Genomic DNA, 19,902 nt, shown 5'->3' on the forward strand with positions numbered 1-19,902 from the left:
TCATTATTAATAGAGATTGAAACTAAATATTTTTTTGTTTCGAAGTTGAAATCAAGGCATATTCACTGCCAAAAGTCAGTTAAAAATTTTCCATATTATTCGTTATTTCTTATTTTATTCAAAGTTTTTGGTCAAATTCCAAATTTTCTCTCAAACCGTATACTTTTTTTTAGTATAGATAGTATTTATTTACCTCATGATATGCTGCAAAATCTAATTAATCACGAATTTCTAATTTTATGTACTCTTGTCTCCGACAGTACCTCCCAAACATCCTTAAATCTACCTGACTGTAAGACACCGACTTCTCATTCAAACTTTAATAACTCTATTTCTGAGATATCATGGATGTGATTTTTCGAATTTGGATATCATCATCTTCATCACAGGGTCGTCAGACTTGACACGCACCTCCACTCTTTCCTATTCTGAACTAATCTTCGCATTTTCCTAAAACTAGAACATTCTACATCCTTAACTCTTTTGTGAACAGTAATCTAGGTCTAACTCTACTCCTCTTAACTCCTAATTCTGTTTCTAATGTGTCGACTACTATATTAACGCTTTTCATTTCTAACCTTCTCTATCTATGGCATCCTCATCATTCCCCTTGAAACACTACATTTCGAGTGCCCTTACCCTTTCTTTTAACGGACAAAAAGACACACGAGTGGGTGGGTGGGCTACGTTCTTCATTCGGACATACGGAACCCTAACCCGAGAACCAACTTAACATTGTATTTGAAAAAAAAAGAACATGTTCTCTCATACATTCAAACTGCAAATGTAAATTTGTACATACAATATTGTTTTGTTAATAGATTTACCACGTTATGTTCAGACCATAGAATTCTTACTAATTTTCCTGTAACCTATTAAAATTATAAAACATATATATTTGAGACCCTTACAACAAGCGCTTCCATTTGATTTGTCACACGGTACAGTTTGCAAAACGTTTTTTTTTTTTTAATTTCCTATTGTCCCCCCAAAATGATCCCTATGTTCAAAATTAATTTATTTACGCTATGCGTCCATTTTTGGATCATGTATAATTCACATATGTACTAAATTTCAATTCGAAAGATTCGGAGTAAATTAGCTGTGACAGACTAATATACAGACATACGACTGATCTTATAAGGGATCTGTTTTTTGTTCGGACGTACGGAACCCTAAAAAAACAATTACCCTTACAATTCCGCCCCTATTCCAAAATATTCGAATCTTATATACCAGATTCAGTTACGGTTTCTTCGGATACACTTTTATTTCCGATGTCCGATGGTTTTGGTTACGGTTGCGGAGTTTCATAACATCCCTGCTCCATATCTAATAGTAAGGGAAAACGATCGTACGGACTTATATGCAAAGTACGGTATAACGTGAGTTTTTCATGGTACTGACAGCTAGCTAGCTACGTTCAATATTCGTACTCAGGCTCTGCCAACATATATGAGGTATATGTAGGTAACAATAATATACGTTAAAGAGGCCACCTCTTGGGGCAGGTAGCCTCAAGCGTAGGAATGCCGTCAGGTAGGTGCACGCCCTGGTGTCCCCTCGGACACCCGCGGCCCACCACGGCCGCGACCTCGTGGTCCATCCAGCCTCTTTGCTGCCGCCGCGGCTCGATTTCCACGTGTGCATGTATGTATAAAAATGTGTTTCATTCGAAAAGTACACACGAGTGTGTGCGCGTTTTCGTAAGAGCGCATTTAAATATCTTACACATCTGAACGTACATGTATGTATGCATGTATGTGAACAGCGGCAGTTCACAGACAGGCATGAATAAAAAACGTGAGCTTGTTAAGACGGCACTGAAACTGCGAAAATTTCCGGAAAAGGTCACTGAAGTCGGAGGAAGTTACCAATGAAACGTGCGGTAATTTTAGAAGAAAATTTTTGACGAAGTCACAACTGTTCATGGATATCTTTGGACTATCTCTTTAACTAAGCTTCGGGCGGATTGTCATTATATACGGAGTCTTAATAAACGAAATGTCTTATAGGTACTTGCATAGGAACATGGACAATGCTTTTCTAGGTTGAAAGGGTCGTGTAATAATATAATTTTTACGATTTGAGCAACAATCGTCGTTCCGGGAGAAATTACATTAAAGAATAGCGAATTAATTGGCAATATTGATGAATGCTGGTTCTCCTGGATGTGTAATAATTGGCTAGCGCTCACTCTTGATTGATGGTCCGTTGTTGGCATTGCTGCTGCAATGCGATATTGTTGTTATCGACAGATATAACTTTGGCCGGTTAAACAATAAACAACAATCGCCAAGATTTATTAGAACACGTCATGAATCGACAATCCCATTGAACGAAATGAATGAATATGAAAATGTAGCATAAGTAGTTAGTTATACGTAGATACATCAACGTTGTGCACAGGGTCGCAGATAGTAATTAAAGAATACCGCTAATATTCATTAAATGTTTTAGAAAATTACACAAACTATTATTTGTTTCATATTCAGAATCAAGAAATTTTAATGGTTCTCTTTACATACTACAGTGAAAATATGGAATTCCAGCTTCTAAAAGCCTTCTAATTAAATGGGCTCTAAAAAATTTACACGGAAAATTATTGTAGATTTAGAAAAAGCTTTTGACGATGTTAAATGGGNTTAAATTTATCAATGACCAAACTAATCTTAAATCTTCAATGTTAAATGTTTTTCACTATTGATCACGGGAAGAAGAGAAGAAAAAGTATGGGAAGAGCGAATATAAAGGTAGGAGACGAAAAATTAGAAGAAGTGGCCGATTTTAGGTATCTAGGAAGTCATATAGGTCAAGATTGAAGAAGTAGTAGAGATATAAAGCAAAGGATAACGCAGGGACGAGTTATCTGTATATATAAAAATGAATTGCTGTTCGTTAGTCTCGCTAAAACTCGAGAACGGATGGACCAATTAGGCTAATTTTGGTCTTGAATTATTTGTGGACGTCCAGAGAAGGTTTAAAAGGTGAATAAATATGAAAATTGTTAACTATCTTTCAGATTATTTGTATGTAGATTAATAAATCTTAAGTTTCGTCACAAATTAAATTTCTGAACGCAACCATAATATTTGACAATCAACTAATATGTCGATCCATCCTCTATGTATTATGGATTCCTTTTGTTTGTTTTAAGTTTATTTTATACAAAAGTTTAGGTCTTTTATTTATCGATTGAAGCAGTACGAAGTCTGCCGGGACAGCTAGTCAAAAATAAAAATCATTATTCGGTAAATATAATCATTGGATATTTTTTAGTGTCTTATGTTGAATCAAAGAGAAATGACAGATAGATTTCTGAGTAGTTTTATAAGTGTTCTATCTCGTTTCTTAGAGAGAATTCACACAGGGTGGTACAATTTCAAAATTAGTGGGTACAAAACGGTTTACTTTCTAAACTGCCGCAAGGCGTGAGCAAATTGGAACACTTGCTCAGTTGTTAGCTATTATGTGACATTGAAGACGCTCGAAATGTCGCACCCCCCACCTCCAGTGTAATATTAAGGGCTAAACGGTGCAACGGTCTATCTTTGCTCATCCGCGCTGCGTTACCAGGCAAGTACGTTCAGAGAGAGATCTGCCACTGAATAGATCTAATTCAGATTCGCATCGAATGTTTACGAAATGATGGTAACAGTATCTACAGCAAGTGCATTTCCCTTCATCTGTTTTTAACCGCTCGGTGATATTCATATAATACATCTCTGAAGCGGACCGTTGTCAATGAAATTATTACACTTGCCTTGGCAGATAGATACAGGCAGGCAGCTCGGGTTACACACCTGCGAATGGAACGTTTTTCTGGGTTACAGCAGAAATACTAGCACGTCTCATTATCATTACTACTATTGCCTCCGAAGCCAACCAGATCGGTTTCCTGATGTAAACATGCAAACGGATCTCGCGTAATCTATGGGATCGTTAAACAAGCACGCTCGGCAATTCAGGAAAACCATCAGGAATTGTATACATTTTATGGATATGGAAGTCGATATGTAAAATTCGACATTGTCAAGAACGGCTAGACTGCTAAGAAAACTGAAAACTATTCAGTCGGATTGTCAAATATTCCAATGAAAATTAGAATAGCTCACATTTAGTTGTACAGTGTAGTTAGGTACAGTAAATGTGAATGTAATTTAAAAGTAGTTTAAGAAAAATTGGTAAAATTGTTGATTGGAGTTGCTTCCTAACGTTTCGCTAGCACGAGTGGCGATCTTCGTCATACGTGCTTCCATCTCTGATGCTGGATGTGGACGAAACGTTAGGAAGCAATCCCAACCGTCGATGGCTTTTAGACCCGAATCAGGGCAGCAATAGTTAAAGAAAAATGTTTCAACTCTGTCACTATCACTTCGGTTTGATTGTGGTATGAATTACATCTTTGAGATTATATGATACACAATTTGCGCAGATATTGAGGATTCTGGGAGTTGCTAACGCGTCATTATCATTTTCAGGATTTCCCTGATGTAGATAAAAAACTTCTAACAATAAGGACTCAGTTCAAAGTTTAAATTGTTCAGACTTTCATACAGAATTAACAAACAAAATAGAGAGACCATTAAACGAATATCTTTTATTATAGAGAAATTATAGTAAAATCTGGCTATAACAACTGCAAAAGGACTGACAAGGTTCGGTCGCTCTAAACGACGGACCTATAAGCAAATTTCATATACATAGATACATGGTAATATAAAATACGTAAAAATGCAAACAATTATGTATATAAATGCTGATTTAATTGATTATTTTGCGGTTATTTTTAGCCATTTATGTGGCTTTTATTGTAATAATTGAACGATGAAGAAATAAAACGAAACTTAAGATAAATTTAAACTCAGAATCCTTCTTTGGCTTCATATTTTGCAAAAGTAGCGATTTCCGGATTGGTGCATAGATCTTTTGATTAACGCATTGTCGTTACATCCGGATTTAAAAATTTACAGAGGGTTTTTTTTGTTACTACAAATTTTGTAAATTTGGGAAATTATTGGCCTATTTTTGTGATCACTCTTTCGTTGTTATATGTGAACCAACATTAATAAAAAGAGTCGTTATAAACGGTTTTCGATGTATTTTATGTGATCGGCTCATCTGTTAAGATATATACATAATTATTCTATTTTCCGATCAATAATTCATTTGCTGATTTGTTCTCGATATAAATAAACAATGAGTAGATACAGCGAGTGTCCGAGATTGTTCGATCAAGCAAATATATGCACTTCCATGCAACGACGCGATGCCGGTTAGATTCAAACGGTTTCGGATAATAAGCAAACTCAACAGGGAGGAGATTGAGCGCTAAATGACGATCGGTACCCGGTAATAGCGACCTGGTATCAGGTGAAGTGTAAAATTAGCTTACGTCCATTTACAGAAAATTACTCTACCTACTGTTTGTTCTTTACCGGGAGTACTTATTAGTACGTATTAGACAGAGTAGGATTTCATTCATTTTAACAAACATCGAATCTGATTTTATCTTATATGTATATATATATATATATATATATATCNTAAAAGTTAAACTGGTGATCGAAATTAAATTTCTTTTTTTCAACCTTCCTGCGGACCCTTTTAATAACTCTTTTGTGAGTGTTATACAAAAAAAAACGATTAATGCTAGTCACATGATATCAACATTTGTCTTTAGTGAATGCTTAACGTTGACAGGAACATAAATAAATGTAATGTTTCGCAATCAAATTACTTCTTATTGAAATATGATGGAATTTGTACTTAAATGCTGCACCGTAACCGCTTAAAAAAAGCAACATATCACATTTTATAGTACATGAAAGTTGTGTGAAAAAAGCTTGAATTTTAAGTAAATTTCGTACGATTTAAAACTAAATATGGGAAAATGTAACTACAGATAGGTGACAACCATGGAAGTACGATTATAATATCATAAAGCCTTCAGATACACCTCATCATCATAAGGTCGTGAGTTGTAAAATTGGTTAGACACGCACGTTCATTCTTTCCTATCCTGAGCTAATCTTCGCATTTCCCTAAAACTAGAACAACCCAGATCCTTTGCGATCAATAATCTAATCAAGGTCTACTTCTACTCCTACTAACTGCCGTTTCTGCCTCTAATATGTCTTTGACTAGACCTTCATGTCTGAGAAGGTGTCCTACTAACCTACCTCGTCTATATTTTATTGACTTCCACAGAGTCCTCTGTTATATTCTTTTTAATACCTCTTCATTTCTAATCTTCTCTATCCACGGTATTCTCATCATTCGCCGGTAACACTACATTTCGAACGCTTCTAACCTTTTCTTTTCCGCTGCGCCCACTGTTCATGTTTCGCACCCGTACAGTGCCGCGCTCCAAACATAAACCTTTAACAACCTTTTTCGAATTCCTAAATTAATCGTTCGCGAGCATAGAAATGACTTCCTCTGCTTTTTATCCCTAGTACTCCCTCCGTCCTGACTTATCTGACTTCCTAGATACCTAAAATCAGTCACTTCTAATTTTTCGTCTCCTATTTTTATATTCGCTCTTTCTCTACGTATCCTTCCATTGCATACCAGTATTTTAGTTTTACTTTTATTTATTTTCATACAATACTGTTTTATTCAAAGCTACCTCTAACTCCTCCTTGCCAGATGCTAATACTGCTATAGGTACTTATCTCTGACTTTAAAATTATTAAGGACAATATTGAAAAATGAATCCTACGGATAATAGAACCGTTTACATTATTCGGGCTATTAAATTTTCCTTAACGTTAACCCTCTTCCCTTAAAGTTTAACTCATCCAGGCTCTGCTAAAGGTACTTTGTCCGAATCCGGAAAGATTTATAACAAAACAGCATGGTACAAAGGAATGATATGTGGTCCTAAGGCGTATCAGGAAATGTTCCGGTAGCCCCGAGCTTTGCTGGAGTCCACGTACGTACTACTTCAAGTTAATATTCCAGTAGAGATTACCGGAAGAAAGGCATGATGTTTACCGCTGCAGGTAATAAGCAGGGCAAGAATGGCACGCAGTGCCCCAGGCCACCCATTTGCACCGTAACCTGCGGTCTCTTGACGATGCCTCACCGAAGAAGACGCTACACAGTATACATACCTCCGTATATAACTACCACTTGTACTTGATATTAACGATCGGTAGCACGGGTTGATTACAACAATCTGTGGCTACTGTCTTCTTCTACACCTAGACATTGTTGCGTTTGACGATATTTAACACAAACAAAGTGTGGGTTAAAAAATATGACAGAAGCTTAAAATAAATTGCAGAGAAATCTATGGGCCCTACATCTTTTAGAAGCCCCGTGAAAAACATTTAATACTAATTTTGTATCTTACTTGACAGATGGTTGAAGTCTACAGTTAAAATATACAATTCTAATGATATTTTATATAGTGCCACACATTTTCACATAAGCCCACCTAAAAAACCAACAGTTCAGCAGAAGTCAGGTTTCTGTCTTTATCGAGCATTGAAGTCTCCAGTTCAAATCAACAATTTTAAGGATACGCTAACGAAATGCAGTCAAAGATCTTCTTGAAATGCTATCCAAAGTTATTTGGCAGAAGGTTGCAGTATTAAAACCAAAATGTTTACCGAAATTGGGATTTCTGTCTTGACCGATCGTTGAAGTCTCAAATTAAAATATACGATTCTAATGATATTTTATATAGTGCCACACATTTTCACATAAGCCCACCTAATATTTGAAAGGAACCTATTATAGGTATGTATTTATTAATGTCAACAGTTCAGCAGAAGTCAGGTTTCTGTCTTTATCGAGCATTGAAGTCTCCAGTTCAAATCAACAGTTTTAAGGATACGCTAACGAAATGCAGTCAAAGATCTTCTTGAAATGCTATCCAAAGCTATTTGGCAGAAGGTTGCAGTATTAAAACCAAAATGTTTACTGAAATTGGGATTTCTGTCTTGACCGATCGTTGAAACTGAAATTGGGATTTCTGTCTTGACCGATCGTTGAAGTCTACAGTTAAAATGTACAATTCTAATGATATTTTATATAGTGCCACACATTTTCACATAAGATCACGTAAGATTAATTATTATGAGGCTATTAGGTATGTTATTATGTAAGTCAATTAAAGTCTCATGAAGTTCAAATCAACAATATCGTTAAAGTCTCTAATTAAAACATAATCTTAACGATATTTTATATGATGCCAAAATTTTCTCATAAGATCACCTAATATTATTTACTACAATGGGGCTAGCCTGTTATTATTGAAATCAAAATCAACAGCGAGTGCATTCTTTCTTTCTAGGTAATATAAACCAACATATGTATTTTGAATACTACCAAAGAATAATTAGTTATACATATATGGTATTAACACCTGAACGTCATACGTATGTAAAATGCTAAAGCTCTAGCTTCTCAAGAATCATCAAGAACTAGAAATGTTGACTAGCTACGAACTTCAAGCTAATACGAAAATATTTTAAAAAAATAACTTCATCTCATTCGTACAAATATGTATATTATTATGCAGTAAATACGTATGTAAGGTACTATTACATCCAAGAATACGAATCGAACGAGGAACAATCTCCTCATTTAGAGGCCACCGTATCGCATATCTCGGCCAACTCGTATGACGACGGACTCCGGTTGTGAAACAACTGAACAGCGGAACAAGAACAGAGAGGGCCGAGAGAAACAGTGTGTGTGTGTGTGTGTGAGAGAGAGAAAAACTGAGAAGACAAGACGAACTTATAACTTAACAGCTGAACTGAACGGAGACTGCGACAGCCGGTCAGGACAGAAACCTGTCGTCGGTCATGGTGGAACAGGTAGTAGAGGAGATGTGGCGGTAAAAGCCGCCCCAGGTTAACTGGGAAACCCTCCCGCAGGGTATACCAACACAAACAGGCGCGAAAGGTTAAAGCACCGACTTGCCTGCAAGTTAAGTCACAAACGGCTATAGTTGAAGGTTATTGTTATTATGTCGCAGGTAATAGTGCAGGTATGAATTCAGTTTTGAATTTCCATTTACAGTTTACCTGTTCAATTCTGTACACAAAAGACAGGTAGAGATGGACAGATTTAGATCCATATTTACCTGGGATTCGAGAAAAAGTTCTAAAATGGGTCTGTTTTAGTGTTGTCGGTAATTTTGAAAAATTCAGAACCCTGAGCTTTGCTAGAAAACGTTACAAACCTACGTAAGAAATTCGAGTTAGACAAAAATATGGAAGAAAATAACACAAAGATGAGATAAAGATGAAAAATTACTCTACATATCTAAATAATTAAAATAGCGCTTTTTTAGTTTTGTTTATTTCCTGCATATATATCAGGAGCTATCCCAAACACCTCATACTAGATAATAACATATTATTTCTTTTATTTGCATATACCTACTTAAAGCCAAAGTTTAAGAAGAACGAGGCCTTACCAGATATAAATATTTAATATCAAAAATGTACCAACCCCAAAACTTTTAAATAAGAATATTTTGAGCTTTAAAGTAGGGAAGGTACATCCATCAATTCCTATTAATGTACAAAATAGTGATGTGACCAATAAAATCAAACAAAAGAAATGTTTTTTTATTTGGGATTTTTTAAATTTTTAAGCGACTTTTGATAAAATTTTAATTATGATCATAATTAGAAAGGCTTCGTAATAGATACGTCGAAAACAAACAAAATTCTTTACACCTATAAGACTAAAAGAAACACGTAATTGGAAAAAATTCTAATGTACTTCGGTATAAATACTAAAAATCCCAAAAATTCCCCAAAATATACCCACCTTCAGTTAGAAACTGCGGACTGTTTTTATGTTTCATGTAACTCTATTTGACGAAAAACATTTTTGTGATGACGCGATAGATCCTTGAATTATCTTTACTATTTTGTTTTAATCCCAGTCATGTGTTCATCATCATTACTAATTTGTTTATTTAAGCAAATAAGTATTATTACATTTGCAGTTAAAATTTATTACGATTTACAGGAAAATAAAAAAATTGTCGTATTTATCGCATTATGGGAAGAAAAATTGTATTGAAAAGATTTTTTTATCCAGAATTGTGTTTCTAGAAGGTTCTGTTTTTCTTAAATATACGACAATTAATTAATTTCCAATAGCAATCCGATTTTTGTACAGAAACAAACAAAACCTACATGGAGACTTCAATGATCGGTTAAGACAGAAAGTCGATTTTCAGATAATAATTCATTACCAATTTATTCAGTTTAGGATACAAGTACTATTACATTTGTAGTTACAGTAGAAAAGTAGACGAAAATTCTCGATAACAGAAAAAAATTGTCGTTACAATAGAAAGAAAAATTGTATAGAAAAGTGTTTTGCACCCAGAATTGTGTTTCCTTTTCTCATATATGCGACAATTAATTAATTTTTAATAACTTACACGGAGACTTCAACGAGCGGTTAAGTCAGAAACTCGATTTTTAAAAACAATTCACTACTATTTTGCTTATTTAAGTAATTATTTATGATATTTAAGTGTAATAATTTAATAGATTTAGAGGTTTTTCAATCTTTGTTTCCTCACCACCATATGTAAATTTTTTGACATCGCTGTCAATTACTGTAAGAAAAATTAAAAACGTTTATTTTATAGTTATTACGACCTATTTAAAGGGTTCCTCTTCAAACAGAGAATTAGCTCTAAAATCACATCTCTGAAAGCATTACAATCACCCAATATACGATGGGGTCTGCTCTCTTACCTGATAGTATTTTTGGTATCTACAACTGATACCATATTTTTCAGTATTCTATAATAATTATTTATTTTCGTCCTCCCCAAATTTGCTGGTTTTTAAAGCTACATTTTCCCTGCGTAAGCTTCCTGGAAAAATGTCTACTTCCAAATTTATTTTTTATTATGGTATTACTTTCACAGAAGATTTAAAGAAATGCCTCCAACTGATTTTTAAGAAGTCAGGCATCTGTCTTAACCGATCGTTGAAATCTCTATGTAAGTTTTGTTTGTTTCCGTACAGAAATCGAATTGCTTTGAAAATTAGTTAATTGTCGCATACTTGTGAAATGGAGAGCCTTCTGGAAACACAACATTGGGTGAAAATAGAATTTTTCTTTCTAATTGTACGGTAAACACGACTATTTTTTTTACTAGGTATGTAGATTAATAATTGTAATTGCAACTGTAATAGTTCTAGAAGAATGTATTTTCTTCCGGAGCTTTCACCCCTACAATTAGGGAAAGATATCGTACTATTGGTATGGGGGATATGGTATTGCAAACAAACCCAAAACAAGAAAAAATAAAACAATAAACGTTACATACTGCATCATCGTCATCCTCCGTATTGTCCTGATTGTCCTCGTTATCCAGTACGAAGGATACGTCGTTGTTGTTCACACTGACCATGTTGCTTGGCGACGCGTCGTTACGTTCGACGACGCCGTCGCCGCCGCGACGTTCCGCGTCGCCGACGTCGTTCAGCAGCGTCCTTCGTTTCTTAGCACGTGGCGTCGTCGTCAACAAGTCAACGGTGAGTTGATCGCTTGCTATCGAGTCCGGAGAGTCGGGAGTGTTGTTTTCCATCTCGTTTTATTGCGTACGCGCGTTAGAACCCTGAAGAGCAAACGAGATGGACGATGCCGGCGACGTCACTAATAACAGGTACCGATAGTAATGAGTAGACGCGCGAGAAGACCATGAGGATGGCAAGGGGGAACACGTCCGAAACGTAGGTGGGCAGGCAATAATTACTTAATACAATAAGAATACGCGGAGTTGACTAGCAAGAAACCTCGAGGCGACTGAAGGTCCAGTTGGCCTAGAGCTGTTGTCCAACGGGGGCGGGCGGGAAAGATGGGGCCCCCGCCGCCGTTCGCTTGCTTGCCGCCTCCCGCTCTCTCTCCTTCTCTCTCGCTCTATCTCGTTACGCGGTCGCACACCTGTTCCACAGACGATTGTTATATAACGCAGGTTTGATTGGAATTGGAAATTGTTTTGTCGCACGATTGGAATGGACGGGCAAGAACGTATTTAACTTAACTGCATCTTACTTTGCATATGCGTCAGAAATGTGAAAAATTGTTGATGCAATATATTCGAAATTTGTGACGCATGCACAATTGTTCTGAAAACATCTATTCGAAATATAAAATGCAAATATAGATGCATAGTTTTTAAAATAAAATGTCTGTTTTTGTTGTTCTGTATCACGAACACTAATTTTACCAATACAATAAAATTTATATTAACTGTGTGAAAAATCGCAGCCAATCAGGGTTGCAAATATTTAAATTAGGCTTTTAACCCCAACTAATTATTCATTTACTTTGATTGAGCAGAACTTTTGCTAGGGTGGTGGATCCATTTCAATATTTTTAACAGTTTATTTTAATTTAGAGGGACTCTGGCTAGGATATGAGGCTTCGTGGTGACCAGATAGCGCGGGGACTTCATAGTCCGGACTGTAAACAAAACATCCAAACTAGGACAAATCCGGAGAAACCTGGACGGATGGAAACACTGCGTAAAGAGGGAGAAGTAAGAAAGTTTGATTTCTAAGATGACGATATTCGTAGACAACATTTATATTTATTTTTTCAAGTCTCCTACCCTGGAGTTTTCCAAAAGATTATGATATAATAATATAAAAAGTACAAAACCTAATCATCGCCTAAAAGTCTTATTTGGGTATTATATTTGCATTGGACTAGAATATCAAATCGTATTATCAATTCAGTAATTTTATACGATAACGCAATTTGATTCGACTATGGTGGAAACTATAAGCCATCTGAAGTTTGCATTTAATATTCTCAAAATAGAAAATGGGTTTAAAACCCATCTAAATTCAAAAAGAAACTAATGCCTAAACGGTGCTTAAAACAGAAACTAAAAATAGGTATTTTCTATTTTATATTTCTATAGGGATTGCTAAAAATTACATATTTGATATGATATGCGAAATCATTAAGGAATTTCACACCACTGTTTTGAATTTTATTTACGTAGGTATGTACGTCGCACATTAAATAGATAAGTCATATTGCTAGTTGAAGTTGACTGAAGGTAGACTCATAAAAGTTAATTGACGTTAACAGTAATAGCACTAGCTGTGTGGTTAAAACAGATTTTTGCGATTTTTTTTAAAATTAAGCATGTCACATTGTAGGTACAACTATAAATGTTACTTATTTAATCGGAAAATCAAAAATGACTATAAGAGGGTAATTTACTCAATTTAAGCGCGGGAAGTTTACTATGGAGGACGATTCGAGGGCGGATGGACCAACAGAGGTGACTACTGCGGGAAAACTGCTGGAAGAAGACTTTAAATAGTATTGCATACTATTAGCGATGAATAAAGTAGCAATGGGCATCTAAAGATTGTTATGTTTAGTAGTGTAGCAGCAAGCTGTTGATATTTACTTTATTAGTCGTTCTACAACCGTTACTGTCTACATTTTTCATCGATGTAGGTGCTTAGTTGTTAGATGTTGCCAATTCACGCCCAGGGCCGGCTTCGGATTGCAACTTCGTCAGTTTCTTTCAAATTGTTTTGTCTCTTAACTGCGCTACCTTACTCACCATACCATTCCCTATTACATCTAGATGACATCCTCAAAAGCTTGCTACATATTTTAAAAACACCCTGTAATTAATAGGTGGATACAGGAAGTCCTCAAGTTAAGTGTTCACGATGAAAGTCCGGAAAGATTGTTCGCTATGGGTAAAAACTCCAAAATAAAAGACATTTCTCGTATCAATAACATCCGTTAAGTAATGTTACAGCAGAATATTTCAAATTTTACTCACCATTTGTTTACTGACGAATGAAATTAAAACGACTAATGGCAAAACAATTTAACTTTAAAATTGTAGTATATTTAAGACGAATTGATTTTTAATTATCGTAGAAAGCTACCTAATGGTATTCAAAAGCAAATTGCTTCTAGGAATCGTACGCGCAAAGTGCAACAAGTTCTTGACTAATGAAGTAGATATCTACCCATCATAACTACCAGTATACTAGTAGGTACTAGTACATCCATATGTTAAACACTTCTATGAGGGGTATGTCAATTGCGCCATGATTAATGGACAGATTCTTAATTGTATCTACACGGTAATTCATATCCTCTACGCTCCCCTGTGAGTCTAGATCGTGGATCACCTTATCTAGACTTACCAATTTTATCTTACGTGTGTAAATAATAAAAAAATCAGTATAATATTAAAATCACTGTCCCATTTTCCGCATGCAGGGATTTTGGCTAGGGTTTACGGCTTTTGGCAATGTAGGCATCGGGATTTTAGGATGGACCCAAAAAACAGGCCCTGTGCAAGACGGATTCGCGCATTAAGGAATTCGTATAAACTTGTAGATTTTCCTCGTTTTTCCCGGGTATGTTTTAAGTTTTCCTTTAAATTTCTTTTGGATGAAACTACAAATTTACGTTTTTTTGGATTTTCCTTTTACTTGTGCTGCAAGACATTGATCTTTGCCAAATTTCATAAACTAGATCAACGGGAAATAATACATACCTACTCTATCGGGTCTTATTCCTTTGCGAGTGTTAAAATATGCGGCATTTTGATTACACTAACTTAGAAGTTAGATTTTTTTACACCTCCAAGGGATTGCAGACCTGAGTATTTGATATTAATTTCAACTTTATACCTTTACAAGCACCTGACAGACAACGAAGTGATCCTTTTGGGGTATGAAACCCTTAAAAGTCATTAAATTTCTAAAAAAAACAAGTAGTACCTATCTATTCATAATTTTCCCTGATTTTTAAAAATACTCCTTGTCATTTTCAAGAAGAGATTTGTAAATTCCTTGAGAATGCCAGATTTTTTATAACGGTCGACACCTGAAGAAGATCATCACATTTGCGTTACGGAAAACAAGTTGCTTCAAGATGTATCAAATCTCATCGGCATTCTTCGGTTAATACCTAATAAAATGCCAACAAATTTTCGCCTAATTGTACATACCTACTTATATAAGATCAAAGCAATAAAAGCTAAAGATAGTTGTTTTTGTAATCGTATACTTAATGGTAAACAGATTAATATTTAGAAACACAGCTATAAAGTCACCACGGACGATTTATTTAGCTTATCATTGGTCAAGTTGCTAACGACTAGCAAGTAGGCTACAATTTGTGGCAATTATACGCAAGCGTGATTTCAGTTGGGTACATATTTGTATGTATGTATGTATCATGTAGGTACTACTGCACTTTCTACCACAAACGTAGATATTAAACATATATAAGTACAATAAACAGGTAAATGCAGTAACGACTCGTGAGTGTGTTTCAAAGGAGGGTGCAAACTAAAAAAAAAACAAAGGGATGTGTATACTTATGTACCTACATGCATACGTCGATTACGAGAGACCTGGGCAAAGCGAGCGCCGAGACCAGAGACACCAGTTCTGATTTCGCGCTGTACCAGTAGCCACGTGCTAGCCTAACTCACTGGAACAACGCCGTTAACTTCATACAGTAAAAGCTCTTTAATCGCGGGGTATATATATATATGCCTCGGCACGTACCAACAGTACATACTCAAGAGATGCCGATACATTAAGGGGATTCAGTAGTACATGCGCCGTAGAGTAAAAATATACTTATCGGTTCTAGGTATCATGAGTTTAATATTTAGAACAGAGGTTTGAAAGTTTGTAGTAAGATAGATAAAGCTTTGCTCTAAAGCCTGTCGAAGGCCATTTTTTATTCTTTTAATATCTATAGAAAATATGTGTCCTACAAGAAGCATCAACTTTAAGCACTTGTAAAAGCTTTTAATGACCATATTACTGAAAACCAAAAACGTACCGAGTTAATGTGAACCTTTGTCCGTTACCATTCAAAAAATCACTTATTTATCTCGTAGCGTTAAATCACAATGTTTAGAATAGAAACCCATGTTATCGGAAAAAATCACATTAGGCACCAGCGGTCTACTGCGACCAATCTTCTTAATAAATGACACCGAATCCTTTTCTGTTTACCAATTGCATCCGCGAATACAGGAACTGGGTTGCAATTTTTTCAACAGCGAATAAGGAAACCGTGGATAAGAAACTTTTACTGTATTGTTAAATTTTTAATAAGAATTAAATTTAGATACGCACGAGATGGAGAATGTGAGACTGTGGAAATTAAATAAATTGTAAACTCACCCCCAAGTTACCACACTAAACATTCCTGAGCGATCACGAAGTTGTTGCAGTAAATTGGGGTCAATCCCCCTTTTTTCATAGTTAGATGGATTTCTATGTAGTTTACGCAAAACCTATACCTGCTATAGGAGGCAAATAATATATAAATGAAGTCTAAAATTAAATTTGACTTTTCTACATAGATCATTCTAATTATAAGTTTTCCGGACTCATGAAATTAAAAGAAAAGAAATGCTTTCTTAGCTATTTTCGTATTATCAATCATGGATTAAAATGTCATGCATACTGCAGCATGATTTTATTCCTTCATTTATATAATTACTACAATTTTTAGGATACACCCTGTAACTCCCTGGCCATTTCAGGCTTTGCTAACACTCTGTGATTGCAAAATTAAAAGAAAACGAGTAGCTTATCTGTTTTCAAAGAGAATGTAGAGGTGGACAGATGCCCCTGTTGACCTTATGCGCCAGCCGGCACTGGTCAATGATAGGCAGTTGGAAGAGGAAATGCGCAGTAACATTTAAGATCGTTAAAATCGCAAGTGCGGTAACCAGAGCTTCTGTCGAACACCTAATTAATTTTGGAATTTCGCTAATAGTACATTCTAATCTATGGGTAGACATTACATATGTGTACATATGCACGCACGCACACGTCTTTAAATATCTAAATCGCGTCGTAATTAGTAAGTGACCGCAGAATAGAAAACGCAATAAAACGTCCACGACAATTAGATAATTATGTTTGTGAATAATTGACATTCCAACGAAATTTGCGATTCCCCGTTTGACTTAATTAAATTGGATTGTAGAATTACAAGTACCCACTACTTCGTTATATGTTCTTACATAACTAAAGAGAAACTTTTAGTTCTTAACGATCGGTTATTACCAAAAAAAAAGTCGCTAATTTAAAATATTAAACCAGCTATAGCTTGTTTTATCTGGTTTAAGGCTATAGGAATTTACGTATTAACATCTAGGATGACTGCTAGGGGAGAGCGCCGAAATTTGGAAAAAAATTGTTGGATTCAGCATAGAAAGTAAGGATAATGAGCATGGAAACTATGTCTCCATGACATCCACTCAATATCCATAAAATACCCATAAAACACACCTTAATATACGATCACTAGTGATGAAGACGTTCAATAGCATTTTGAATAACGTACTTGGAACGTAGTAAAACATTTTTATTACGAAACTGCTAACTGCCTAGTTTAACATCATTTTCTGATAACTCTTACTTCAACGCCTAAAATATCTCCTAGCCCTTCATATCTGAAAAAGTATCCTACCAACCTACCTCGTCCATTTATATTATATAATTCCAAAGCATCCTCAATTCTTCTACTCTTCCTAATACAATACTACAACATCTCAATAACATTTTTGTTGCTCTCACCACCTCAGTTATTAGGAATTGTTGGAGACATTTTAATAATACTTTTAAGGACATCATCAGCATCATAGGGCTGTCAGTCCTAAGACTGACTGGACAGGCACGCATCTCCATTCTTTCTTATTCTGAGCTCATCTTTGAATTTCCCTAAAACTAAGATATTCCACATCCGTCATTATTTGTGAACAGCAATCTAATCTAGGTGTACCCCTAATACTCTTAACCCTTGCATCTGCTTCTAATAACTATCTCTTTATGCCTGAGAAGGTGTTCTATCAATCTATCTCGCCTATTTCTTATTTACTCGCATGGCGGTTTCTGTTCTTCTACTCTTTTTATTACTTGTTTATTTCCAACCTTCTCCAACCAAGTATTCTAATTTTTTTTTCCGCCACGCCCACTGCCTATGTTTTGCACCCGTACAGCACCATTTTTCAGACTAACACCAATCTTTTAACCGTTGAGCATAGAAGTGACATCTTTTTGTTAAAAACGACTAGACCCTGTGCTATCCATTGTTTTATATCTCTAATAATCCTTCCATATTGAATTATCTGACTTCCTAGATACTAAAAATCAACGACTTCTTCTATCACTCTTCTATCTATGTATTTCATCCGTACATTTTTAAGTATATTTGACATCTTGTCCCATTTAACATTGTCAAAAGGTTTTTTCCTTTCCTTTATCTTGTTCCTAATTTCTCGCATCTATATCCGTGACTCTCTTTTTTGGTATGATTACACTTTTCTTTTTAATCCTCCAGGACTTTCCCCGTCTCCTAATTTGTGACTAACTAGCCTAAACATACGATCGCCAACCTCTTGCCCTGAATGTTTTGAGATTTAAGCCTTTATCCGATTTATACCTGTTGGTGCTCTATTATCACTTGATTGTAAATAATAAATTGATTATCTAATGCTAAATAAATCTCTTCTCCCATTATGAGGCATCCTACATCACTTATCTCAACACTATCTTCCTCCTACTCTAATATATATCTCCTGACTCTTGGTACAGGTTCTCTAAATATTCCAGAACAATATAACTCCAAATAGTGATTTTGAAGCATACGTAATCCTAAAATGTAGCATTGTACTACAGATGGCGTTTACCGCGCCATTTGTGGTATTTTCTAAAACGCGCTACTAAGACAGCAGGTAAAAGTTGGTCTGTGTTCTGTCAAAGCTGCCAGCGACGCGCTGATGAGATCCAAAAAGATCGAAATCGCGATCCGCGTCTGGCAGTTTCGACAGAATACAGACGACTTCCAATTATTTTATTCGATTACGGTAACGTGCCTACCACGTTGAGGTGAACTACGCCGGAATTCGTTTCAGCAAGTATATATCCATATATTTAAATGGACCTTGTTGAAGCATACGTAATCCTAAAATGTAGCATCGTACTACAGATGGCGTTTACAGCGCCATTTGTGGTATTTTCTAAATAGTGATTTGTTTAATATTCTTGCATGTTATGTCGTCAAGTTTTCGCAGGTATTCTCACAAAGTCTTACGTATGTGTCAAGGTATATAATGGTGTGCATGCGTAGCTGCTATATAGCAACAAAACAAACGACTGACAATGCGTCCATTGGACAGCAGGAACTCATCGAACACGAAATCAATTTATTGTACAGTACCAGCTCCTTGTCTGAGCTGCACGCACCGTGTTTATCATAATGCGATCGGATCTAGAAAGTTTGCAGGCATGCACTCACATCCAACTTTTTTTAAAACGAATCGACGATTGCGAAGACAGGGCACGTACCGATCGACCAACTTATTCTTCTTCTTCTGTTGGTAAGTACTTGATACTCTTCCGGCACTGTAGATCACTATTTTTGTCAAGATTCAACATGACCTTCCCCATGTGCCATCCAGCTTGATTGCTTACATAAGCTACCCGTTCAAGCAGGACGAACTTAGATGATTGCGAGATTAAACATTATGCAATTATGTATTCGGATCTCAATAGCGAGTGCTTTAAAGAAAATGGTAAAAACTTGATGAGTATTGATTGAGTACAGACAGACATCCACTGCCGGTGATAAAGATGTTTGGGGAGGTTCAATCGGAGACAAGAGTACATAAAATTAGAAATTCGTGATTAATTAGGTTATACAGCATATCATGAAGTAAATAAATACTACCTATACCTAATAAACAAAAGTATACGGTTTGAGAGAAAATTTGGAATTTGACCAAAAACTTTGAATAAAATAAGAAATAACGAATAATATGGAAAATCTTTTACTTTTGGCAGTGAATATGCCTTGATTTCAACTTCGAAACAAAAA

The 19,902-nt window shown here is 35.6% G+C and overlaps 1 protein-coding gene across 3 annotated transcripts in view; it reads right to left on the reverse strand.

The window, feature by feature from the left end:
- The window catches only part of LOC108739767 (transcription factor AP-2-epsilon), a 216,909-nt gene that overhangs the window by 24,212 nt on the left and 172,795 nt on the right, over positions 1-19,902 (reverse strand). The window contains exon 1 of one of the 3 annotated variants that reach the window (XM_018473822.1): positions 11,327-11,818. The exons of the other annotated variants lie outside the window; for them this stretch is intronic. Coding sequence (XP_018329324.1) covers positions 11,327-11,587 — 261 coding nt within the window. The 5' untranslated portion in view covers positions 11,588-11,818. Of the gene's footprint in view, positions 1-11,326; positions 11,819-19,902 lie in introns of those variants that run through there. 3 annotated transcript variants of the gene reach the window in all.

This window comes from Agrilus planipennis, unplaced genomic scaffold, assembly GCF_000699045.2.
Source record: "Agrilus planipennis isolate EAB-ADULT unplaced genomic scaffold, Apla_2.0 scaffold25, whole genome shotgun sequence".
Classification (NCBI taxonomy): Eukaryota; Metazoa; Arthropoda; class Insecta; order Coleoptera; family Buprestidae; genus Agrilus; species Agrilus planipennis.